The sequence below is a fragment of the Triturus cristatus genome, chromosome 12, assembly GCF_964204655.1.
Source record: "Triturus cristatus chromosome 12, aTriCri1.1, whole genome shotgun sequence".
NCBI lineage: Eukaryota > Metazoa > Chordata > Amphibia > Caudata > Salamandridae > Triturus > Triturus cristatus.
In genome coordinates, this window is record NC_140595.1 from 223,826,781 (window position 1) to 223,854,750 (window position 27,970).

Genomic DNA, 27,970 nt, shown 5'->3' on the forward strand with positions numbered 1-27,970 from the left:
TGCTTTCAAATTGGCAAAGAAATTTCGTTTTGGGACTAATGTGAAAACATGACTCTGTGTGCAGAGAGGAATTATAGGCAGAGATTTATTGCGTCTTGCTCTGGTGATTTCACAGTTGCATTAGATGGAAAGGGGGAGCGAATTTTTGGGGGAAGAAGCAGAGTCTTAGCACACACCCATGTGCTTGCCATGTATAGTCATGCACAGTATTTACAAGCGAGTGGGGTTTTCAGGTTTCAGTCTGTAATGCAAATACATTCAGCATCACTAAGGCTGGTTGCCCTTGCTGTAGTGTAGCAGTCTGGACATGGGCTTTTTAAAAAATCTGAAAAGTGGTTTCATAATGTGACAGTTTGTAAAAGTGATTTTCACTTGCCCAAAAAAAAGAGCAGTTAGTGTGCATTCAAATTGGCATAGAAATTTCGTTTTGTGACTATTGTGAAAAGAAATGTAGTAATATATTTAAATACAATAAAGGAATTGTTACAGAGAATCGGTGAGATCTGTACAAATAAAACTTTAGAATTTTATTGGATTACCATTGGAAATTTAATCAAAAAAGAATTTTAAAATTACTATTTGGTCTAAATGAAATGAAATCAGATGTATTTTGGAGTTATTTGAGATATAATATTGTGATTATACTTCTGAAACAAACATATCAGACGGTATTTTAAAGAAATAAGTATTGGTATTAGATGATATTTTTTTAGAATATTATGCATTTCTATAATGTTAAGTTTAAGTAAAAAAAGAATCAGGGCTTTTTTAATACAATCTTTGTGATTGTTATTTTTTTTTGCCCGCTGTAAAATGATGAATGCAATTGCTTTCACAATTTATAGTGAAATGCAATATATTTTGAAAACAGCAAAAATAAGGCAAAAATATTTTATGGAAAAAAATGTAAATATGTGTACTGTATTATAAAATGTTTTAAAAATATTAATACTTTTTTCTTTTTTTCCAGATAGATATAGAAAATTTTCGAAAACTACAAACATTTTTAAAACTATTTTTAAAAAAAACAAATGAATAAATATTTTTTCAGTGAGTATGGTAAGTCAATAATAATAATTGTAGTCTCTCAAGGACCTTGTAATGTGTTTATTGATTTTTAGTGTTTTTTTTAAAAAAAAAAAAAAGAGTACGCGCACCGTACGCGTACGGTAAAAAAAAAATAAAAAAAAGTTTTTAAAAACATATGTAAAAAAAAGATGAAAGATAAGGTTGGCTCTTAAAAGAACCGTTGTGTTCATGCAGGGACAGAGGAAAGGAAGCATGGGAAAATTATTCAAAGCGACAAATGTGTTGATCTATTTTGTTGTTCACTAGGGAAACACTGGTCTCCCTATAGCAAATTAGATCTTGACAAAATGTGCATCGAATATCAACCTTCCGAAATCGAGGGTTGATTTCCAGAGGGCCAGCAAAAGGAGATTCTCCCCCCACAGATGAAGGGCTCACCTGACCTGCAGAAGAAGGAGTCAGCCCTGCAGATGATGGTTCAGGCTGAGCTGCTGTGGATGTACTGGCTTGTCTTTCTGAAGAGTTACCTCCAAAAAGATGACCATGTGTCCTTCTGTGTACATCCTGGAGGTGTCTCTTCATGGTGTGATTCCCAAAGGAATACTTCCTGTTAGGATTACCTCTAGAAAGTACACGCTTACACAGCTTACAAGTCACTAAGGGTGCATTTACCTTTTGCTGGCCTTCAGGAAAAGTAAAATAATCCCATACATAAGAGGGCTTTTGTTTCCTCGATCTCTGCCTCAAGACAGTGCTGCTAGTGCTAGCCTCACTCTCAGAAGAGCTCTGCTGTTCTGCCATCGTATCCCAAAGACAAACCAGCTCCTTCTCCCAAGGGATCACAAGCAGAAATGAGGGGAATGGGTGTGGTGTAGGAGAGTTCTAGAACTGAAAGTAGTTTCAACCAATCAAAAGTTGTGTTTCATGATCACATGACCTACCGTACGCTTACGGTACGCTTACGGTACGCTTACGGCAAAAGTGCGCATGCGCGTAAAAAAGACACGCGCTTGCGCGCATGCGCATAACAGTGACTCCCGGGACTTCCGCGTAACGTGCGCGTGTAGCGTACACGCGTACGCGTCCCACGCGGAGTACGCGCGGCTACGCAAATTGCGTAACTATACGCAAGCAGCATAGGAAAATTACGGACGTTGCGTAAACCGTACGCTTACCGTGAGCTTACGGTACGCGTACTAAAAAAATTAAAAAAAAATTAGAAAAGAAGTACTGCAAATAAATTTTACATGTTTATTTTAAAAAATATATTTAAAAAAACATTTTTAAGAATTTTAAAAATTTAATCATAGTCTTTATAAAAGGTAAGAAAATTAAAATAAAAATATGTTAGAAAAAATAGAAGAAAAAAAAAATTAGCATTTAAAAAACCTTGCAAATTCACTGAAAAAACCATGGGTTTCACACACGTTATAGTTAGGAATTAGCATTTAAAAAACCTTGCAAATTCACTGAAAAAAACATGGGTTTCACACACGTTATAGTTAGGAATTAGCATTTAAAAAACCTTAGAAATTCAGTGAAAAAACCATAGGTTTCACACATGTTATAGTTAGCTGGACATTTTACTCGTAAAAAACCAATGAAATTGCCCCGTTATAGTTAGTTCAGCTAACTATAACTCGCGCGCCCGCAATGAACTGCTGATGACGTCACATATTACATCACTCATGACATGGTCAGTGACATCACTCATGACATCACTGATGACATCTCAAATGACATCACTGATGACCTCACTGATGACATCATCCTTGTGATAGAGTGGCAGACCTCCTCTTCCCCTAATAAAACCTTTGATACACACATTCAAAAATAGAGACTAAAATTTACAAAACAATGGACATACCAATAACAGTTACAACAACCTCTTCAGTAATTCTAAGATCCACATACACATCCACTCATTCACCAACAGTCCAATACAGTCACTCATACATGTACTCACTTTTCATATGTACTCATACACCTATACATCCTGTAACACAATGCCACTCATCCATAGAGCTACTCACACACATAGTCACTCATGCTAATAAAGAATCAAACATACATTTACTTGCATATACAGTTATACACACACCACCACACTTACTTCTACGGAAACTTACACATACTTAGTCTTTTAAACAATCACTTATGGAAATACATACTTATTCATACAGGAACTCTTTCAATCTCTCACTCTCACATATACTCACATATATAAACCAATAGTCACATATACTAGTTTTAAACATATGTAGTTACTCATAAAGACACTATTGAGACAGTCATTCACTCACTAACACACCCATACATACACTCATCCACCCATGCAGTCCTGCACACATGCTCTGTTCAACACATACAAACAGTGAGTCACTCATTCATGCACCTATGCACTACGTCATACCCCCCACCGAACCATGCAGACACTCAGACTGATACTCAAAAAACCAACTAATAACCTATATAGACACCCATGTAGCTACTCACCAACCCATGCAGCCACTTATACACAAAGTGAAAAAATGATACAGATATTTACATATTTAAACATTACTCACGAAGCCATGTATTCACTATGATACACTTAATCAGTCAGTTACATAATCAATTTTTCAAAAAGAAATCATCCATTTAGACAGTAATATACCCATTTATTCTTCCATCAACCTTGAGATATACATATATAAAACATATTTAATTTTCAGAAAAACACACATTCACTGGATGATGTCATCAGTGAGGTCATCAGTGATGTCATTTGAGATGTCATCAGTGATGTCATGAGTGATGTCACTGACCATGTCATGAGTGATGTAATATGTGACGTCATCAGCAGTTCATTGCGGGCGCGCGAGTTATAGTTAGCTGAACTAACTATAACGGGGCAATTTCATTGGTTTTTTACGAGTAAAATGTCCAGCTAACTATAACATGTGTGAAACCTATGGTTTTTTCACTGAATTTCTAAGGTTTTTTTATATGCTAATTCCTAACTATAACGTGTGTGAAACCTATGGTTTTTTCACTGAATATATATATATATATATACAAACAATCCCTGCTCCACATAGAAGAGAGCATGCACACGAAGAAAGCTGAGTTTAAGACACCTTTATTCCATAGGGCCTCCTCCGACCCGGCAAGCAAGTCAGACGCGTTTCGGCTGTCACAGCAGCCTTTGTCAATCTAGTTGGCGCCATGTTTCTTTAACCTTGTGTACTATGTCATCATCATAGACATAGGGGACATCTCATGTTTCTAACCTGAATTTAAAAACAGGTTACATACTACCCAAAGTGCACACTAGTGAATTTACATTTAGAATCCTGGGTATATCAAGTGGTCACAAATATAACTGAAAAAATTACATATATATAAAAATGCAATGTGCATTAATATAGTTCAATTGCATGCATAAAATATCGTCGGACCACCAAAATATAATTATACACTTATACAAATGGCAATTGTCTTGGAAATGTATCCTTATTTCAATGTAATAAAACATCTACTGTGGACGTCTCTCATTAAAAGGAACTGCGCAAACCTCCGTCTTGTAATCATTAAAAACAAAAAGCACGCTGTGTGAATATAAAGCGCCAGTGGGATAAAAATAAATGAATACACTTGATCCCTTTAATGACCTGTAAACTACTCTAGGCTGGGCCCGTAAAACTCCCTCATGGTTAAAGTGGATGGCAAATCTGGTCACTGCTGAGTTCCATATGTACATGCTGGCACAAATCGGGCCAAAGGTCAAAATCAACATCAGATTGAAGAACGAAATAAAGCAACTAATGTGCGATGTAAAACTCTGGTGTTGACACGTGAGCAGCATGTCAAAGCAAGCGGGACCGCAAGTCCCATAATGCCTCACAAGATCCCCATGCATAAAATAGGCATCAACAAGTCAAATGACAACTGTAATTTAATGGTGTCCGAACTCACAATCAAAGACTTGCGCCCACATAGTCCTGTTAATACTCAGGAAAGTCCAATGCCATGTAAAACACTGTTATGGATGCACAAATACACCCCTGCACTCCGGACACCGGCTCAGAGTGTATTCCATTGGGGGAAAAAAACGCTTTTCCTATGGAAACTAGGTCCTAACTATAACTTCCTTCTGGCGACTGCCAGTAGGATATGGATATGGAGATATATAGATATATATATATATGTATGCATTCACTGGAAAAAAACAAAGGTTACAGGGACGTTATAGTTAGGCTCAGATTTCCCTTATGCAAAAGCAGTGAAATTCAGCCGTTATAGTTACCTGAGCTAACTATAACTTTCACCCCTGCAATGCACTGCTTACGACCTCACATATTACATCACTCATGACATGGTCAGTGACATCACATATGATTTTTCAAATGGCATCACTGAAGACATCATCAAGTTTATGGGGGTCAAACATATATGGTAACCTACAACAAAAGTTAAATTAGTATAATAGGTGCACTACCACTGAGTGATGCTACTTCTAAAAAATATTATGTGAGTAGCTGTGTGACTGTATCATTGTGTGTATGGGTTTTGTAAGTGGCTGTATGGGTGTATAAGTGGATGTGTGAGTTGCTGTGTGGGTGAGTGAGATGCTGTGTGAGTGGCTTTATTGGTCAGTGAGTAGGTGTGTCAGTGGCTATATTAGTGAGTGAGAAGGGTGTCTGAATGGTTGCATGAGTGAGTGATTTGGTGTGTATGTGGCTGTATGGGTGTGTGAGTGGCTTTGTGAGTGGGTGTTTGGCTAAGTAAGGTGGTATGTGAGTGGGTGTATCAGAGAGTAAGTGTCAGTGTGAATGGCTGTATGGTTGAGTGAGCGGGTGTGTGAGTGCTTGTATGGATGTATGAATGAGTATGTTAGTGGTTCTGTGGGTGTGTGAGTGAGTACTTGTATGGGTGAGTGAGTGGCTGTGTTGAAAGGCTGTATGGGTGAGTGAGTGGGTGTGTGAGTGACTGTGTAGGTAAATAAGCAGGTGTGTGAGTAGCTACATGGGGCAGTGTATGGCTATGTGAGTGGCTGGTTGTATGGGTGGCATTATGGGTGAGTGAATGGTTGTGTGAGTAGCTGTACAAGTGAGTGACTGGGTGTGTGAGTGCCTCTGTGGTGGAGTGTGTGGGTATGTGAGTACTGGTATGGGTCTGTGAATGGCTATGTGAGTGGCTGTATGGGTGTGTGATTAGGAGTACAAGAGGTTGTATGGGGTGTGAGTAGGGGTATGAGTGAGTCTGAGGATGATGTCATCAGTGATATCATTTGAGATGTCAGTGATGTCATCAGTTAAATCACTAATCATGTCATGAACTATTGTAATGTCCGTTGCTCAATGACCTATGCAGGGCCCACATCACCAGCCCTCGGCACTCAGCAATCTCCAGGCGATAGGCTACAAGTGCAGGAGGAGTCTCATCCACCATCCACCATTCATCAGGCTCACTGAGGGGCCGCGCGTGTCCGATGCAACCCTGCGGGGTGTGGGGGGGGGGGCAGCCTCCAACCACACTTCTCCACCAGGACCTGTATTATCAGTAATAGCCTGTGGGGCCCGCGCACTGCTCACCTCGGGGTCACAGCTCCCCAGGACTCCGGCAGTGCCCACGCCGGAGCAATGTGTCCCTCACACCATGAGACACAGGTGGGTGACCCGGTCAGCCTCCAGGATGTTCATGCAGGCCCACGCCATGGGGCGCTATCAAGTAACAAATAAGCGCTTGGGGATCCGTGCCCAGGAGACACATCCCTCCTTCAAAAACTCTTCTGCACCCAAGCAGGAAAATATGTTGTGCATCAGGCCAGTCACGCCACTTCGGAACTGGCCCGCAGTAGTCAGCAAGGGGGGAGAGGGCCCGCCGGAGGCCTCGAAGGAGCCTGCGCCTCCAGCCGGATCCCACTAGCAGTCCGCCCTGGGCCACACACACCCAACCTGCAGCACTGATGACCCTCTTTGCCAGATGGGCACTAGACTGCCCTTGCTACCGCTTTTCTGCCATCACTTGCAGGGGCTAGGCACCTCACTTGCTACCCCGTGGCCACAGTCCTCTTCTCCCTCTGGCTTGAGGTGGTACGGGCCACGTTCCCCCACTGAGCGGCTTCAGCTTCAAGAACGTCTCTCTCTCCCTCACTGGGGTCGAAAACGACTGGAGCGACACCAGTCCAGACCGAAGAGTGTAAGCGGGCTTTGCTGGTGTCACTGCCACTGGCACGGAATGGATACTGACAGTTTGTAGGGGGTCACTACACTGGCTACGGCAGAGTTAGTTCTGTGTACCGCCATCTTGGTTAGCGGTTGGCCACGCACCCCAAGATCTTACAACCTTGATCCTTGATTATGTTTCGACAATCGAAGATAATTGTTGGATCTGTAAAATAGACAATGTAATCAAAGGCTTAATGTGGCCGTGGAATTGCGAACGTTGGCATCAATGATCTGATTTTAATTTGTTTGGCTCTGATAGAATAGACATAGTTTTTATACCAAGAAAATGTGCGAGCAAATTCTGCATTGCAACATATGTTATTTAGTATTTACCATTACTTCTGGGTCATAGATAATTGAGGACATAATTATGCTACAGGAAGGGAATTAGCAACCTGTTCATAATACAGATGATATAATTTTAAAATATGTGTCTGTTTACTAATAAGTGATGTATTGAATTAAGAATTTGACAATGTTTCTGGGGTATAATTATCTATCACGTATCATTAATAATTAGTGCCATTTTTTTCTTCTTTTTTCTTAAATCATATGTTTCATTGATAATCTTGGACAATTAGTGCAATATCATGTAAAACTTTGATATACAGATACACTGAAACTTTTCCAGTACTAACATAGCCACCATTTAGAAAAGCTCTAGTTCATGGTATGTGTATGATGTAAATGTATCTATAGTGTGTGTATCCCGCTCTAATACAGATAACTCTATGTATTAGTAAAAAGTCCATATACTACACAAGTGAATAGGGTCTGTTTTGTAATATACGAGTTCAACACGCGACAATATCAATATGCTCGGTGTCAGATGACAACATGCGGATGCATTAAATAACGACATATTCTTATTAATCACCCTTTTTGAGCTCAAGTAACAATTCTAAATAAGAACGATCCCCAATATTCTCTAAATTATCCCCATTGAGTGCTAGAGTTAAATTTAAATATGGGCGTATTTCAACCCTTCACGCTTGCAGTAGATTTTTTTAGACAGATGCGTTATTTCGTACAACACACTGAGTTAACACATGAAGTTGTGAAGGTCAGAACAAAGACAGTATATTACAGTGTATTGATTTAAATATTTTGAGCATCTCTGGTCAAATAAAGTTTTGGAAAATACATTGTGGGTGTGTTTGGCAAAACAGTTATGGTTCAGATTGGTTACCACAATGTTATACATCAGGTCTTCTACACCACGCACTGTCCACACTTGACTTGGTAACCTCACTGAGGTCCCCAACGAGTTCAGTTAGTGTACATTTCAAAGAGTGCATTATTGAGTGCTTTGTAACTCGATATAACATATTGGAAGTTATGATTTATATATCATGGTTTTAGTTTCCCTTACAACTGAGTAGGAGTAGAGACGGACATTCATTAAGTCTGTCATTCATTGGTTTAGAGTTGGAATTATACCAACAATGATCACTTGATTAATGCACTGATAGTTTCAGGTTGCTATTGTGTCCCAATAATAGAATCAACAATTGTTGAAATTTAGAAGCTAACTTTTAATACAAGATTCAGAATAAAATAATATATTTAAATAATAATGCTTTGTACTCTGGACTGCTAAAGGTCCAACTATCTATTTACAACAAGATCAACTAGTGTTTGGATTGATCTGCCTATCAGTAAGATCTTAAGGTAATTTTACTGTTACACTGACATTGAAGTGAAGATTCAATTTCAAATATTTATATTTGGAGCCCTTTTGACCTTTCCTTTTTCTTCTATTTTCATATTGGGTGGAATCGCTACCCAAGGGTCTATCCACAATTTTTCTTGGAAACAATAGTTGTTTTCACTACATCCTGGGTGATCATCTCTTTTGTTTTCTTTCTTCAGCCTAAATTTGGCAAGATGGTTATTAATATGTTTTTTACACAAAGGTCTTTGTTCTTATGAATTTAATGTCCTGAAGATGGACTTATAGATGGTCAATGTAACAGACAGAAACGTCAACACATCAACCCATTTTCTATTTAGTCATTGTTAAATAAATTTTGTTTGTAGGAAATCTATATCCTATGTATAAGCTAGTTTCCTCTATGTTTATTATTTGAAATGGGCTATGGTACATTGGTGAAAAGGACAAATTGTTTTATGTGATTGTGGATTTCTCTCATCATTGTATATGAGAAAGCTTGTACCCTTAATTGTGCATTTTTGTGTTTTGGAATATAAACTTTAAAAAGAGGAATACACCCCCCTCTGTTGAGATTTACTAGTGCGGATTTGATTGAATTTAGATTTAAGATAATTTATTTCTTAATGCCACGATTAGGGCATTAATCAGTACTATTGCAATATAATGAAATTATTTAAGTGAAATCCCTCGTAGGTACCTTTACCCGATAATTTATAGTTTCAATGGCATTGGCAAAGTAAAGCCAATTACAGTGATCATCCATCATGAAAGTGTATTTTCTACACTTTCAAAATGACTGCTATATTGCGTTACGTAGCATGGCCTGGCATCCATTTAAAAAGTATAAAAATACAATTTTTATACTTTCAAGATTGCTGTCATGTTGCGTCACACCATCTAATATGTGGTGGCCATTTTGAAAGTATGCAAAATACACTTTCAAGATGGCTGATCGCCACTATTGATTTTGCCAGTGCTGGCACAATATTAAAAGTAACCAACATTGACAATGTTAAATCTAATAGCAGTTATCAGAGAGGAGTGTGAGAGGGGAAGCGGAGATGGGTGGTTTGGAATGGAGGTGAGAAAGCCGGTTGAGGGAGAAAGTGTGACACGTAGCTGCAGCATTGATCAGTGATGCAGTCTTGGCGGGTGGGACAGGAACAGTAAGAGGTCTTGCAATCACATGAAGTGCTAAATGAGGAATAAATATGATAAGAAAAAGAACAGGGGTTCTCTGACATCCAAAATAAAAGGATCATATCCAATCAAAAGCAAGAGTAAAGAAAAATACCTTCAAGATCAGTACAAAAACAAGAATATGAAGGAAGGGAATCCAATAAAAAACGGGGGTTTCAGAGAGGCAAGAAAGCCATCCAATCATGAGCAAGGTGCCTCAGAGCCTTCTCTATGTAGAAATGTATACAATGCTGTTTGTGACAGACAACTTAACCTGTCAGCAGCAAGACTACAATAAATATCACTCAAGCTGCTGTCAATGCCTGACCACTGCTAGTTAGTGATTTTGTCTGTTCTGTGCTTCATTTCCTCCCATCTTGGTACAGTATGCCTCGTGCAATGGCACCAGGCCATCGCTACGTTTACTGGAAGTAAACCGAAACAGTTACCTCGCCATCTTCGCCAGACCACCCCGCCGAATATGCCACAGACAACAGCTTACATACCGGGCTCCAGAAATGACACTGTGCCAGATCAGTGAACTGATCAACATCCTGCGACAGCTGAGGATGCGGGATGCAAGAAAGGGACAACTCTCGAACAGCCTGAGGTAAGCTTACAAGAGCTGTTAGTGATATTGTTGATTTTACCACCACCTGCAGCATGTTACCTCCTGCCATTGTCAGTTGCCCCTTTGGTACACAGAAGCTGACCAATTTCTTTGAGTTTTATAGCATTAACAACATATGAGGCATGTCCACTAGAAGAGGGGTTACAGGTAGAATATAGAGTCAAGGATACACATTTACATCATGTAGCGCAGCTGTGTGAGCCACAAAAGTGTGTAACACAGGTGTAGCTTGTGCTAGTATCTATTAATTCCACAGCTTTTCATTTGTTGAACCTAGTTTAAGGACACGCTCAGTATTGGTTGGTATTAGTTGAGCAGCATGATGGGGTAGAAGTAATGAAGTGTAGAAGTAATGGTGGTCAGAGTAATGAACCACTTACTTACTGGCAATCTTCCTTACCTAAATTTGAGTCTTCCATGTCCCAGTTCTTACTGAATGAGGCATTCCCGCCTCAGTCAAAGTTTTAAGTGCGCTATGGGATCAATTATCACATATTCTTATGTGTATCTTCTATTTCCATTAGATAGGACTAGCACCGTGTCCCTGACTCCTAACCTACCTCCTGTATATTACACAACTCAATGATTAAAGGTGTAACCATGGAAAGGAGAGAGACGTGGACTGGGACAAGGACAACTGCGAATTGGGGTAAGCAATTTGTTCATTACCCCCTCATCTTTGTCCGCCTTGTCCCAGTCCTCAATGAATGAGGATTTACCAAGCTTCCATAACTTGCACCGACAATCCACTGATGCAGCAAAATGAACTTTATTTAATTGAGAACTGATTTATTGCTGATTTCAACACCATATAAGCAACATTACATTAATTTGTATCAGATGGATTAAATCCATACTGTTTTATGACTGTCTGGTGCCATGACCATGTAGCAGCTCTAAATAGTTTCTGTAGGGACTCACTTCCTACTTCTGTCCAGGATGCTGACTCTGAGCTAGAAGATCTTTCTTGAATGGTATATTTAGGGGACTCTCCTACTATCTTATAGGCCATGAAACGGCCTGACGAACCCATCTATTGATAGTTTATGAGGTAGCATTTTACCCTTGTTTGCCGAACCATAAGAAATGAATAGTGAATTTGCTAGCCAGAATTCTTTAGTGCGGTCTAAATAGATAGGTAAAGTTTTTCTGACATCCAAGGAAGAGGGAATCTGAGAGGCATCTAACTGCAAGTCTGTGACAATAATCTCCAGCTATAAGTGAAAAGGTCCATTAACCTATGGAACAGCCTTGGTATCCAACGTAAAAACTACCTGTAGGAAAGTAGGATTTGCTTTTATGGTTACCCCCACTTTTTGCCTGGTGCTGTGCTGGTTCTGACTGGGATCCTGCTAACCAGGACCCCAGCCTCCGTGCTTTCCCCCCTAAATTAGTTATGGTAGTACTTAGGTACATCCCAGATTGGATACTGATGTATCTTTATAAGTCCCTAGTGCATAGGTACATCTGGGATCCCCCAAGGGCCGAAGCATGTATTATGCCACCCATAGGAGACCACTCAAACAGTAACTACAGGCCTGCCATTGTAGCCTGTGTAAGCTGGTGCTAGGACCACTTACGACAGATATAGGATTCCCTCTATCTGAGGTCACTGCACTTAAAACCTATAAGTCACCCCTAAAGCAGGCCTTTTCAATCCTGAAAGCAGGGTGCTCGGTTCTAAGTGTGAGGGTGCCCCTGCATGAGCAGGACACCACTATAAGCTGCAGAGTCCATTCTCCCCTGTTGTATGAGAATCAACCATTATGATACATAGAGATGTCATGCGTCATTACGCGATGACCATCTCTAAACTGGCTGTAACGAACCCTGGCATGTTTGGTATCCCCACACCATAAACAGTGTGGGAGGTATGATGCCATGCACTGTACAGCTCCTCTGGAAGGCCCTCAGTGTTCCCGCTACCAGTCTTCTAGACCCGGACAGCACGACATGACTGCTGCTGATCTGAGACTCGATTCTGCCCTCCTGCTGCTGAGCCAAGCGTGAGCAGGGGAAGGCAGAACAATAGGTATCCTGTCACAGGGAGGTGTGACCACCTCCCAGGCAGGGTTTAGTGCATTAGGGCTGGGTGGGGGCGCTTGGTGGGGGCGCTTGCCAGTGCCACTCAGTCTGCTTGAGGGGTACATTTGGTGCACTCCTTGCATAGTCAAGTTCAAACCAGCTCAAGGAGCCGTTGGCTCCTGCTCTGGTGCAAAACTGGACAAAGGAAATGGGAGTATCCACCCCACAGTCCAACCCCTCCCGTGGAAGGGAACCCTGAATCATATCAACCCTTTTCCTTAGAGTACTTAAGAACTTACCTTTGGGTGGGTCCTCAGATTCGTCGTGGGATTCGATTCAGCTCCAACTCCACTTCAACTTTGACCATCTGGACATCTGGTGTCTTGCTTCACCCTCCCAAAATACCACTCCCACACGATGGCTCAAGCACGACGAAGCAGGAGACATAAGATAAAAACACCTAAAAAGGGGTTTCACTTTATAAAATGAAACACATGAAATACTCTCGTCTTAGAATAAGGGTTGGGGTTTTATTTATTCAATGCTCTCTAATAGAAAGGCTTTCCTGGATGTCAAATGAACAACATTCAATCCCGGGAGCAGTTCACCCAGATTTTCTTAGGGTGATAGTACACGGAGACGCGTTTCGGCTACCGCCTTTCTCAAAGGCCTCGAGAAGACGTCAATAAATAAAAAATTGATAGATTAAACATTTCATCAACATGAATGACGGACAGACGTCTACATGATTGCGTTTCGGCCATATTGGAGCATGCATTTCTAAACACTGAGCTCATGGAATCATATTGCTCTATCAGAAGAGACCTTTCTATTTCGCCCTAAATGGGCACCGCATAACTTAAAATTATTGGGCTATATCATGACCGTTGTGATTCTAATGTGGTGCCCTCTCTGGGCACGTTACACCAACATCTATAAAGGACACATGTCCACATGAACAAGCCAGCTACCCACTTCACTTGGGAAGCCATGGAGAGATGCTTGTCCAGAGCAATCCCTAGGCTCTCAAATTCCAGCCTGGGGATGGACGTTCTCCTAGGGAGGGAGGCCAACTGATCTGCTCCTAGAATGTTGTGTTGTTACCAACTACGATAATCTTTGATCATCAAGATACAGAAAAATTGTAACTCCATTTATAATCCCGGCCTCCTGATATACCTCCATAAAACAATTGTTGTCTAGAGATTTTCATTTTTGATTTGTGTTTTTGGATCATTAGAGAAGTAATTTAGCCTAGGTAGACATCGCTGATCTGTTCCAAATTTTTCTGGGCACCATTTTTAAAAATAGTGGAGGTGTTGCAGTGATGATATAATATTTCAGGAACCAGGAGACTTATATACTTCATTGTGGTGTAAAAACTCAGGTTTTGGGGGTCAAGTAGTCCTATAGAGAAAGAAAATAACTCCTCAGAGTAACCCTTCCACCATTTTTAATCCTTTTATGTATATCCCAAACAATGCTCATGATCTAAATAAGATTAAAAAAATGTATCGCTCCTGTTTTCTACACATTTTCATAGTTCACTTTATTTTTTTGTTTCGACAATCACTTGTGGTACATTTGCAGAATGTTGAACATTTTAGAAGAGCATATCGACAGGGAAATCTTTTTGTAGCAAATATTATGCAAGTACATGTACGTGTAAATTCTATGGGTATAGGTTTTAGAAATTTAGTAGGATTTAGCACTCCAGCAGTCTCTTCCCAACCAAATTCATGCAGATATTTCTCTATAAATGCATGATCCAAAACATTTGCACATCATCTGATCAAGTAGAACTCTCTTTTAGAATCAGGGCTCATATTCCACATTGTTTTCCTAAAATTAATAACACATTTCAAATAAGTAACAATGGACAGCATAAACATTTCATCTTCTAAAACTTGTAACACCAGAAACACTGTGCGACATTGTCTCAAACCCAAGGTTTTTAAAACCAGTACTAAAAATCTTTTTTTGGGAGAGAATAAAACTTACAAAATAGAGTGCTATGCAGTGTAGATTGTTGTGATGTGTCATCACATAGACAAGCACCCCAGTTTTTAGACCAATCATTGGTAATTGGGAAACTTGTAAGTCTATAAAAAGACCTCAAACGAAAGCAAGTTAACAGCATTCTGTCGTAGCTCCCAGGTACACACACTAGATAGGGCTGAATACCGTGGCATGATAGCATCAACTGATTGTCCAGGACTGTAGGTTTAACAACCTCTAGAGAGAGTCTAATAGATTGTAAATGTGCTAGACAGCCTGCTTTCAAGTGTCTTTCTCGAGATTGCTACAATGCTGTCAGGCCTGTCAAAATATTCAGGGTGTCCAATGTCACTCATGAATTTTTTAGTATAATTTAGCCAGGGGATAACGGACACCCTACACAACTTTAGGCAGTTGTTGACAACATCACGATTGAAGTTAATATTTGCGGAGGCCCACACCTTATGCCACATCAAGATTGGTTTGATTTTTTCCTGATCTGAAATATACGGCAAACCAAGTTCAGAGTGGCAAATAAAATTAGCCGTGCTATTGGGAACAGCCAATAAATATCTTGTGAATGCGTTCTCTATCAATTGTAACGGCTGAGCGTCCGTGTGGTCCCAGATGCATGCCCCATACATGGCTGTAGAGAGGCACTTGGCTTTATAAATTTGTACTAATTCTGGCACAGGTCTCCTGCACAATCTTCTAGCAAAATTGGTCAGAGCACCAGTAGCCCTAGAGAACAGCAATTTCCTCACAAGCACTGCGGGGGACCAAGTCCCCCAATAGTCAAAATGGATGCCTAAATATGGGAAGCTATTAATGCATTCTACTTTAGTGTTGCCGATAAAAATATTGCGGCATTTAGCACTATTCTTGCCACATTTCATTATGTGAGTTTTAGATGTGTTCATTTTCAAGCCCCTCAAGTCCATAAACATGGTAAAACTGGTTAAAACTCTCTGCAAGCCTAATTAAGTACGGGCCGTTAAAACTGCATCATCTGCATAGAACAGTGCGGGAACTGGATGCTTATTAGTAAAAGGGAGATCCTGACATTGATCGGTTAAAAATTGGCCAAGGCTGTTAATATATAAGGTTAAATGGAAAGGGGTGAGCACACAACCTTGCCTCAAACCTTTACTAATTGGGAATTTAGCTGTGCATTCGCCCTGTGTTTCGAACCGGACCCTTGCACCTGCATCTTTATAAAGCTGCCTCTTAAAATGTATAAGGGAAGGATCCACACCCATATCCTTTAATAAGCTCCAAAGTCTATCATGTCTCACACAATCAAACACGGAGCTAAGATCCACAAAGGCTAAAAATAATTTTCCTTGCTTGGCCTGCGTATATTTACCTATCACAAGGCTTACATTTAGCCCCTGTTCTATGGTCCCTAGGCCCTGGCTGAAACCATATTGCAGATTAGAGACAACCCCTCTATCTTCCGCCTAAGTCTGCAGCCTATTTAAAATGACATGCCTAGTTACTTTAAGAAAGGAGTCCAGAAGGGAGATAGGCTGGTAACAAGTAGGATTATTACGATCCCCCTTTTTGAATATCGGGACCACTATCGAATCGGACCAAGAGGGAATAAGGCCCTGCTGGCAGCAGGCTGTTGAAACATGGGTTAATAATGGACCCCAGAGCGAGAAATTAGATTTATACACGTCCACAGGGACTCCATCCGGACCGGGGTCTTTACCCGCTTCACTGGCATTTATAGAACTTATAACATCATCCAAAGAAAAACATAGATCCAGAGGGAACGTACAGATCTGGTCGGACTCTAAACGGGAATCTGTTTCTGGAAGGTTCCGGCCCTGTTTCTCATCATTATATAGGGTAGTAAAATGCTCCACCCATGTTACCTCACTAATTGCTATTTCTATTGATGGTAAGTCTCTTGAGGCTAGGAAGGGTGTGTTAACCACCTTCCAAAAGCTATTATTATCTCTACGCTCACAGGCATCATGCAAGGCCCGCCACTCCTCAGCTATTAGTGTCTCCTTACGGTCTTTCAGCGCAGATCTATAGGCACTTCTCGCTAGTTTTATATCACTTTGGGATCTATCCTGCCTGTGTAGTGCTTTCTTTAGATTTACATGAGCTTTACTGCAAAAAGAGTCAAACCACCCCTGTGCCTTCTGCTGTCTTTTCTTAAATTCCACAGTAAATGACTTCTTTTACCCGGTTAATCTGTTAAGTGAGATGTTGAAGGGAAATTGATCCACTGGGGTCTTCTTGCTGGAAGCAGAGCTCAATAAAAGGAAAGATAATCTTATTGGGAAATGATCACTCATTGCATTAGAGTGGGTTTCAAAGGTTGCACACCCTACTTGAATTGCGCTTCGTAACTAAAATAAAATAGATTATGGAACCACATCCTCTGCCATTAAATGTACTCTTAAATTGTATTGTTGGGGAGCAAAGTTCATTGGCGAACTCCAAATCAAATTGAAAGACAAGGGTGATAAAAAATTCCCCAGATGTTGTATGTGGGAAATGAGCGTATTCAAACAATGTTGCCAATATGCACTCACACTTGATTAATCTGGTAAACCAAAATTAAACAAGATAATCGTAATGCAATGTGCATCTACGCCTGATGCCTAGTCCAGAGGCAACTGGTAAATAATTGTATGCAAGTCTGTAGGACGAACACACACGTGAGTGCGTTACGGTGAAGTGTTGATGGTGATAGTGACTTGGGCATTTGTTTGATGTTAAAAATTATGGACTGTGTGTAGTTTAGACCCCGGCTCTTTTGTTTTCTAGAACCTTGAAGGATGACCCCTGACGAAGGGTCTCGCTTTTGACCCGAAATGCTAAAAATGCTAGCAAGAGCTGAGCTTTTTTGGATAAAAAAACTACAAGACATGCAACCGCAAGGGTTGAATGATAGACTCAAATGTAATTGCTTTTTGTGACTGCAATTGATGTTTACTGAGATACTGTACCATTTGCATTTTATGTAGTTAATTTGTAATTTTTGAATCAATGTAACTTTTTCTGGCATTGACTGTTGTCTTGAATATTGCCACCGGAAATGGTTCGACGTATTTCCAGATTAATGAACATAGATGTGTTGGCACATCACATGGGGCAAAATGATCTGATTTTTTTAGGCTGTTTCACAAACGGAGTCACTCAGTAGTTTTGCACAAACAATGTCTGAGTGTATCAACAGTTGAGTACCTAGGTGTCCACTTGGACTCTAGAGGTAATCTTACTAAACATCGTAACGAGCTCACAATCAAAGCTATAACCCTTGCTGTATCACTAGCAAAACTCTCGAAAAATATCTCTGGTCCAACTCTTTTACCACTCTTAGAAGTTCTGAGAGCAAAAATCGGCCCTACCCTATCATATGGCATAGAGATATTCAGGGGCAAGTTGAACACTGCCTTAAATCAACATACAACCAAAATCTATAAAAAGGTACTCCACTTGCCAAACTCCGCATCTCCAGCTCAGGTAAGACTTGAGCTGGGGATATTGAATTATGATGTTTCTAACATTGGTACATATCTAAATCTCTGTCACAAACTGAGACAAGCGGACTCAGGCACACTAGAATCTTTAGTCTGGTTGGAAATCACCCAGAAAAACCCTGGAGGTACGTTTGGTTGTCTTTTTAAGGACTACATCCATCAAATGTCGGCGAGTGAGCTATGGGCCCTCAACCCCAGCCGGGTAGCATTCAAAATTGCCATCAAAAAATGTGTGAGAATGAGTTCTCTCATAATGGATAAGGCACTCTTTACCAAACTTAGTCATGCTTGGGCTCTTGTAAATTCTTACAGACGGCTAGCCCCTGCAACTTATCTGTCTTGCACATATTCACTGTACTTAAAACGCAGCTTTATGGCAATCAGGATGGGTGACTGGTGTTTTTTGCAAGATCTGCCCCCCTGGCGACGTATGGCGGAAAATGTAATCTGCAGAGGGTGCGGCAAGACAGCAGAAACCCTGATACATGTAGTTTGTCTTTGTCCAGCTTTTAATTCCCAACGCAGGTGCAAACTTAAAGTAGAGTGGAATAGGATGGGTGTACGGACATGTAGGCAAGCCATTATTGTGGCTCTGAACCCTGAAAACAAAGACTTAAACCTGGGTTTAATAACTTTTATTCAACAAGTATATCATAACCTCATGCAAAACAGGATTTGTTAATAAAATTTTAGAGAAGAAGAAATGAAATGTTTATCATGCTCTGCAAAGTGATAGATCAATACATCTAATCCCATTCCACAGAACACTGCCTTGTTTTTAATATGTATGTTGTATTTTTATAGTCAGCGTAACATATAACAGTGTACCGTATTTTAAAACAGATGGTTTTCTTTTTAACTGTGAATTTTGTAAATTCTTTTAAAGATATCTGTGTTATATCTAAATAAAGATTATTATTATTATAACAGTTGAATATAATGCTATTCACATCCGTTCGTCTTTGGATGGGATGTGTTTTTAAGCAGTGCATCTAGGAACTCGCACATCATGTGATACAATAGCAACTTTATTGACAACTGTTCGTTCTGTTTCTCAGCCTTAGGGATTTATACAGGCTTGATTTGTGCTTATTTTTATGACTTGGTTTAGCGTGGCTCACTCGAATCACATAATGTTTGACATTACACAGCGTTTTCATTATTTCACTTTCTATTTTTTCGGCTCACTTAGATAATCACAGCACGTCGTGCTCTGTAGATTTAAGACACGATGAGCTACTATGGGTTTAAATGGTTACGTCATTTCCGCCTGGTATTCATTTTCCGCTGTTCGTGACTTTGCGGTCGACGGCACTTCACTAAGCAACAGCTCCGTTATCATTTTGCTCTTACGAAGCATGGTATCATAAGTATTTCACAATACGATGTACGTACTCACATCCACGATGTGTGATCGTTACCGGTATACTTTTGTGTTGTTTAGAAGCAGCGCACTTGAGCGCGTCATACTCGTATGAATATGTAGAAACGAGACAATGGTGTCTCGTGGAATTTGTTTTAATATTGTATTACACTTTTTCATTTGTTTAAGCACTATATGGCATGTAATTGTACAGCGAGCGCTAAATGCACTTTTAGGTTGTGTGGTTTACATGGAAGACGACACTTCTTACTGACATAGACTTACATGCATGCGAGCGCGTCATACTCGTATGAATATGTAGAAATGGGACGATGGTGTCTCGTGGAATTTGTTTTAATATTGTATTACACTTTTTCATTTGTTTAAGCACTATTTGGCATGTAATTGTACAGCGAGCTCTAAATGCACTTTTAGGTGGTGTGGTTTACACGGAAGACGACACTTCTTACTGTCATAGACGAACATGCACGCGAGTGTGTTACGGTGAAGTGTTGATGGTGATATTGACTTGGGCATTTGTTTGATGTTAAAAATTATGGACTGTGTGTAGTTTAGACCCTTGCTATTTTGTTTTCTACAACCTTGAAGGATGACCCCTGACGAAGGGTCTCGCTTTTGACCCGAAATGCATTGGGTTGCTGATTATGTTATGGAAGAATAATGTTTGATGGAAACTTTTCATTTTTTTCCCTTAAACGCATCCGGTTCTCTTTTAAGGAAATGGGCTGCATTTGAAAAAAAACTGTTGCTATATTTAAAAATCAAAAACAGACATGGTGGCCTGCTGCCCCAGCACGCCACCATCCCTGTGATTGTAGCCCATTCACAGAATAGCCTTGATTATCTGTCCTCTGGTGAGTTCTCTCAATATCAGAGCAGATGAGTTTAGCAGGTGTCATCTTGCTGAACAAAAGTAGTTTCAGCATCCAGAGATGGTTTAAAACATGTTTGTCAAGTAGGGCATGCCATGGGCAGATCTTTTTGCTACTACAGAGAAAAACTCGGTGTCAAAACGTTTGCACCCTCAAGTTTATCACCAGGGGCTCTCTGGGAGATGCTTCTACCATCAGTGGGATTCCAACCTGCTCTATGCGTTCCCATCTGTGCATCAGATCCCTTGAGCTCGGGAGAAGATCAGGAGGAACCAGACTCAACTCCTCCTGATAGTTCCAGATTGGGCTTGAAGAGTGTGGTACTCCAAAATGCTGAATCAGAGCATCTGTCCTCCACTCTGGCTTCCTCTTCAGGAGGGTCAGCTGTCTTAGTAATAGGGAAGGTTCGACATCTGAACCTCCACAATCTACACCTTTGCCATGGAAATTAAGTTGAACCAGTTGAGTGGATATATTCTGCCATTAAAAGTAGTTGATGTGATACTGCTGACTCGCCAACCTTCCACCAAGTGCATCTATTCCGGCTGTTGGGCCAAGTTTGTTACTTGATGCAAGGACCAGGGCCAGCTTTAGCACAGGTGGTGCCCGGTGCGAAAACAAATTTAGGCCCCCCCCCCCCCCCATGAGCTCCTCCTCATATTCCCTCGCTACCACCCGGCAAAAGGGCCCCAGATCTCTCCGTAGCCCCTCTGTCACATACATTTGATTTGTTTTAAAGTGCTGTTTAAGGCTGGCTTTACTAATCCACTCAACTATCCACTTTAAATACAGATCTGTTCTTTGCAGCAGGCATATTAACCCTTTGCACTACTTTATGGTGAGTCAAAACTAGTGGCAGCTCCTCCGTTAAGGCGGAGGAGTGTCGCCCCACTGCTCTGTGAGCAGTAGTTAAAGAAAACTAAAATGATAATAACTAGCGTTATTATCATTTTAGTTTTCCTTTTCTGGTGCAGGGATGGGCTGGACTGCCAGAGCAGGGTAGGGGAGGAGTGGTTTGCCCACTCCAAGGTGTGCAATGACACTTTGACCGGCCCTCTCGGGCCAGCCAAACTGTCATGTGCACTTTGCATGTTCTGCACCCAGGCTGCATTACAGCCGGGGTGCAGAACATGCCCCAGGCTCCCATTCCCTGCTTGAGCGCCGTGGTTTGGCGCTCAGACCAATCACAGTGCTGCATTGCAGCACTGTGATTGGTTAGGGGAGTCAGAAGCCTGGGTGCTTCCTGTTCCTGCTTCCAGGAGCAGAGGTAGCGGCGGCAACAAGCAGATCGAGATGCTGAGTTCGGCCGGGTGGCCGGCATGAAGGTTAGTGGGGTTTTTATATGTACAACCCTCTCCATCCCCTCTCCCCGTCACCCCCAGTGAATAGTGGACACCACTGGTCAGAACTGCCACTTGACAAAAGTCCCGTCCCTCTCTCTAGAAGTAATATTTATCACAAGAACTATCTTGACATTTTTATTGCTGCAGGAAATCTGAATGCACAAGGAACTGTGCATCAACTGCCTTCAAATCGTAAGTTATTGCTAAACACAGCACACCTACCTGAGGTCAGTAAACCCCTTCCAGGTCAGTGCCCAGTGTGGCTGCATGGATCACACTGCTCTAAAGCCACCCCTGGCAAGGACTGAAGCACCAACCCGCTTCAGTCTAAGTTGTCGGATATGTTTCTTTTTGTTTTGTCCCTGAGCCACCAAGGCTTTGTTATAGGGACCATTAATGGTTACTTGTTGCCCTTTTGGCCTTTCTACATTTGCCTGATCAGCCCTAGTTTTCAAGTCACCTGTGAAGATTCATTAGGTCGAGCATCAGCGTGCATGTGCTGCCTACAAGACCTTGTGTAGTCAGCAAACCCACTTTATTTCTACCTGCTACTTATCATTGGTTCCGTCCGCCGTTGCTCTTCTTTGCTGCATCCTAAGTCGCTCTCGCAGCTGATACCTCCCTTCCGGTCAACGCTAAGGAGCACCAGCCAATCACGCACTCTTACGCTTACTTTGTTTATCTGTTGTATAGCAAACTTCTTTTTTTTTAAAGGTTGCTCGCGCAATAACCACTCCACGCTGTATGTTAGCGTAAAAGGCCATTTTATTAGGACAGGGTTGACAACAATAATTTAACCCAAACATCAATAACATATACCAATCCTCAAACTCAGATCTTTCATCCATCTGCCATTCACCCACTCCAGTTACTCTCTCCCAATTCACACAGCAACCTCTTCCCTTCTTCCAATTCGCTTCCTCACTTATCTTTCAACCTCCTCCCGCATCTCCAGCCGTCGCACTCTTGCATGTCGCACCCCCATCATGCACCTGCTTCCCCTTCCCCGGAGGGGCGCGTATGCCCATCATAGACTCCCCACCCCTCCAAAATACTGCCCGCACCACTCTCAACCTGTCCTAAACTGGCACGCTATTCTGGGTAAATACCCGTTCCCACTCCTGAAAACATGCAGGGTGGGAGGGTGGTCCAAAACTAAACTGGACCCTTCCCTAATGGCGCTGAGAGCAGGAAGAGGCTGGAACTTCCTCTCCTGCCCTCTATAAAACCTTACCTGTAACCCCACCCCTAAACCCACCCCCTGACCCCCTAACTACACCCTGTCCTCTGGTCTTGCTCAAACACCCCGGGGGAAGACTGGCCTGCCGACCCTACTTGCCCCGGGGGGCCGGATCATGCAATAACCACTCCACGCTGTATGTTAGCGTAAAAGGCCATTTTATTAGGACAGGGTTGACAACAATACTTTAACCCAAACATCAATAAGATATACCAATCCCCAAACTCAGATCGTTCATCCATCCGCAATTCACCCACTCCAGTTACTCTCTCCCAATTCACTCAGCAACCTCTTCCCTTCTTCCATTCGCTTCCTAACTTATCTTTCAACCTCCTCCAGCATCTCGAGCCGTCGCACTCTTGCATGCCGCACCCCCATCATGCACCTGCATCTTCCTCCCCGGAGGGGTGAGCATGCCCATTATAGACTCCCCACCCCTCCAAAGTACTGCCAACCAGGGAACCCCCGAAGGGCGGTTACCTGCCCCACCTTGCATCAGTGCACCTTTCGCTCTCAAAATCGACGGCACTAAATGGACTCATTCCACAGATTACTAATAACATCCCTCATTTCCATCATGTAGTATGCGTTACCCATGTGCGAAAGGTGCACTCCATCATCTCGAAAAAGCAATGGCTCTTCAAGCCGCAATCCCACATGAGCAATCACTTTAATACCGTGGTTCCCGCAAAAAACTCTCATCGCTCGATTCAATTTACGCCTCGCTTTTTCAACTGCAGGGGCTTCAGTGTCCCACTCCAAGTCCTTCTCGGCGCAAACTCAGTCCATACAATACAGGCGCCTGCCAGATTAATCCTCATGGCTTCAAGATCCCGTTGCATCAAATGTAGCAGGGACACTCTGAATTGCTTGATTAAATCATTCTCCCCCAGGTGGATAACCAACATGTCCGTGCAGCCTCTTTGAGCCACCTTTTTCGTCAGCCATGGCAACAAGGCTCCCCAGCACATCCCACTCTTACCCCACCAGTGTACTTCATGGTGACTGCTTCTTCAGGCCCAGGCTATGACCGTACACCTGCCTGTACGCATATTTCGTTGCCCAGTGTACAAACGAGTGTCCGACAATCCAGGTAACCGTCTTGGCTTATGGACCCCTGATGCAACCTACGAAGAGAACAAATATTAATACCACTGAACCAAAACCCCCAACTAACCCTCCCGCACCCTGTACAGCCTACCACAACGACACGCACCTGACTAATTTGCTCACATAGCGTTCGCAGCAGCGGGACCTCCATCGCCCAATTAGCTGAATCTTGTCCCAGGACCAACCCAGGAGCGCTGCTGCCGTCACTGCGCCAATACGAAATGAATGCGTCCCATACCTAGCAGGGTCCCTGCCCAAGCGCCTCAAAGCTATTTCTACCACCGCTAGCAACTGAAAAGCCATCACCTGCTTTTTGGAGCATGACAAAAGATTTCCCCAGCTACCTGCTGCGACCGCCGGCAAAACTCTCGCCACTCCAACACCGGGCATGCCTCCACGCATCCGATTTTGCCCAGCCACACCCACTTACCCCTCCCAACCTGGTCCGTCTTAGAATGACCCAACCAAATGCCCAGACACGTCCCATCCAAGCACACATCCTCATACACCCTACCAGCTTTGTCCCTTGCTCCCAACAATTCAGAAACCCGAAAAGCTCCAAAGAACATCCAAATCATACACAAACAAAACACTGCCACCTCATACTCATCATAACAACAAAGCGACAACTCAGCCAACAGGCCCCACAAAAGGTCAAAAGTAATCGCCTCCCTAGAAGCCTCCCTCCTCCCTCACCCCTTTCACACCCCCAACCTTTCAGCATTCTACTCAACAAATCACTTGTTGCAGGATCAAAACAACGTGCTGTAAAAAGAAATCCCCGCCAATTTTCCTGCAATCGTAGTCTGAGACAACCCCTTATCAATGCAGTCCAAAACAAAACAAATGACTCCCTGTTCACATCCTTGTCTGGACATGCACCATGTCTTCCTGGTCCATCCAAGAAACGTGCCGAATTCAGACCGCGCCAACCTGTAACAGCACCTCGTAGAGTTAGCTATGGATTTCTCGACCAGGCCCACTACTCTCACTCCCCCCAGGCCCAGATACCGTCCGGCACCTTGGTATTGCAAGCCTCCGCTCCCGGTGCCAGACGTCTGAAACGCTGCCACTGCGAACGAGACAATGCATCCGCAATGTCATTGCTTGCACCTGGGACATGTTGCGCGCAAAACAGCACATTGAAACGCAGGCATTGCAACATTAAACTGCGCAACAAGCACAACACACACAGGTCTCGTGCTTTCCGATTGTTCACCAAGTCCACTACTGTCCTGTTGTCCACGTGGAACAATACTGACCTGTTCTGGAACTCCGGGCCCCATACTTCTAGCGCAACCAGCAGTGGGAAGAATTCTAAGAAAGCAATGCTCCTGCCTTGTTTCAACCAATGCTCTGGCCACTGTTCCGCGCACCACCTCCATTCCCAGAAAACCCCAAAACCGGAAGTCCCTGCGGCGTCTGAGAAAAGCTACACCTGCCAAACCATCTTGTCATCCACAAAATCCAGTGACACACCATTGAAATCAGACAAAAAACTCTGCCACACACGAAGGTCTGCCCTGACTCCCATCGAGATCCTGACTCTGTGATGAGGGAGCACCGCACCCGACATGGCTATGCCGAGACGCCTGCAGAAAGCCCTCCCGGCACGCACCACCCGGCACGCAAAATTCAGAAACTCCAGGAGTCTTTGCACAGATCGCAGATCGATCTTTTTCTCCCCAATCACGTGAAGCAGAAAAACCTGCATGGTTGTCACCTTCTGCTCGCGTAACCGGGCCATCCGGGCAACTGAATCCAACTCAATGCCTAGGAATGTCAAACAGCAACTGGGCCCAGCTGTTTTCTCCGGGGCTAAGGGAACCCCGAAATACTGTGCTAGGACTTGAAACTGACTAAGCGCCCTCTCATGCTCACCAAACCGTGCCCTTCCGACGAAGAGAAAATCGTCCAAGTAGTGCGACACCCCACAATGACCGCTCCTGCACGTAAATGCCCACTGCAGAAAGGAGCTAAACGTCTCAAACAAAGCACAGGAAATCCCGCAACCCATTGGCAAGACCTTGTCAACAAAGATGGACCCTTTGAACTGCATCCCCAGCAGGGAGAAATCAGCAGGGTGAATGGGAAGGAGGCGAAAGGCCAACTTTATGTCACACTTTGCCAATTCTGCACCCTGCCCACACACCCTCACCAAACTGATCGCATCATCAACCGAAGCATACAAAACTCTGGAATCCTCTTCAGCAATGAAATCATTGACAGATCTCCCTTCCGGCCAGGACAAATGATGAATCAGCCTGAACTCCCCGGGCTCCTTCTTAGGCACCACTCCCAAAGGTGATATAATGAGATCTGCGACAGGCCAATGGTCAAATGGGCCCACAATCCTACCTTCTAGCACCTCCTTCTGCAATTTAGCTGCCACCACGCTTGGCAGTTCCTCTGCTGACCTCAAATTCTCCGCCCATTTCTGCTCCCGAGGGCCCTGGTATCCCAGCCGAAAACCCTCTGTGAAACCCCAATGAATCTTCAATGCGGCCTCTCTATCGGGGTACCTAGAGAGCCACGGACCCATGGCCGCAACGTCAACTGGTATAGGAGCCCTTGGGCCCAGCTTGCCCCCGCCCTTTTGTGACCCGCCACTGTTCAGATGGTGTGGCAAACGTGAAACATTGCGTAAGAGGATGGTGTCCTACACACTTGGAGCACTCGTGCTTGAACTTGCAGGGGTGCTGAGTGCAGAAACCCTTGTTGAAGTTCCAGCATGCAACTGTACTACCCCCCGTGGGCTTGAGCGACTGTCCCGTGGCCCCCGCGTAAGTGCTCCGGCCTCCCGCTCTGGTGTACGAGCTCTGGCCTCCCCCCCCTGCTTGGGCGGGGCGCGACTGAAAAGGCTGGTACGTGACAGGAAGGCCACTGGCCATATGTGTGGATGCCGATGACTGAGTGGAGGACATCCACTGCATCCAAAGCTCCTGATCTACCTCACCCCACGGCTTATCGGGGTTGACGCTAATCCGAGCCCTAAACTCCTCGTCATAACTGAGCCATGCGACACCACCGAAATGCATCTGCGCTTTCCGGATGATGTCCATATACTTAAGCAACGCTATAGCCCGGTCCAAATGCTTCTCGCAATATATACTCGCGTAAATCAGAAAAGCCGACGTCCAATTTTCCATTTTAATCAGCACCCTTGGCCGCCTAGTCAGCTCCCACTCCTTGGAACCCTCCTTGGCCTGGATCTCCCTATGTAATAACTTAAACACAGCGACATGTTCATGTTTCCATATCCGTGACTTAGTCTTCTCAAATGCGACCCCAATGCCATTGCCAGGCCCATGTATTGTCACTTTTTCCTATGTTTGTCATCCCCTTTGTCATCTTTACCGTCATCTGTATTGTCCATCTGGACGCCTGCCCCTACCAGCTGCTTGACCCCACCCACAGGTACCACTTCCAACCTGACAGGCCCACCCGGGTCCCGCACAGACCCCTCCCCCACACCCACCGACCAGCAGGCTTTCTTCCGCCCCCCTGTGTGGCCATCGTCCCAAGCCGCCCACCAGGCACCCTCACCTGATAAGTTTGCGGGCGCCTCCCGATCCTTTCTTCTGGCGTCCGCCATCTTCTGGTTCGCCTTCTTGCTCCCACTGGTGGTGGCCTGTGGCGCCTGCAAAAACACCAAGCCATCCAGTTGCTGCCTTAGCCCTCCCCCAATCCAAACTGTCCCTCACTTCTCCCTCTTCCAGCTTATCACTTTCATCATCATAATCCAATTGCTCCTCATGCTCCACCTCAA

The 27,970-nt window shown here is 43.2% G+C and overlaps 1 protein-coding gene across 2 annotated transcripts in view; it reads left to right on the forward strand.

Moving 5' to 3' along the window:
* The window catches only part of LOC146775753 (uncharacterized), a 188,433-nt gene that overhangs the window by 38,679 nt on the left and 121,784 nt on the right, over window positions 1–27,970 (forward strand). Inside the window, exons 2-3 of one of the 2 annotated variants that reach the window (XR_014972173.1) lie at window positions 10,482–10,705; window positions 11,251–11,375. Coding sequence is in view for 1 of the 2 variants with exons in the window: in XM_085638334.1 (XP_085494460.1) it covers window positions 10,482–10,705 (224 nt within the window). In the remaining variant the exon portion in view is untranslated. The remainder of the gene's footprint in view (window positions 1–10,481; window positions 10,706–11,250; window positions 11,376–27,970) is intronic. The other variant, XM_085638334.1, reaches the window with a different exon arrangement.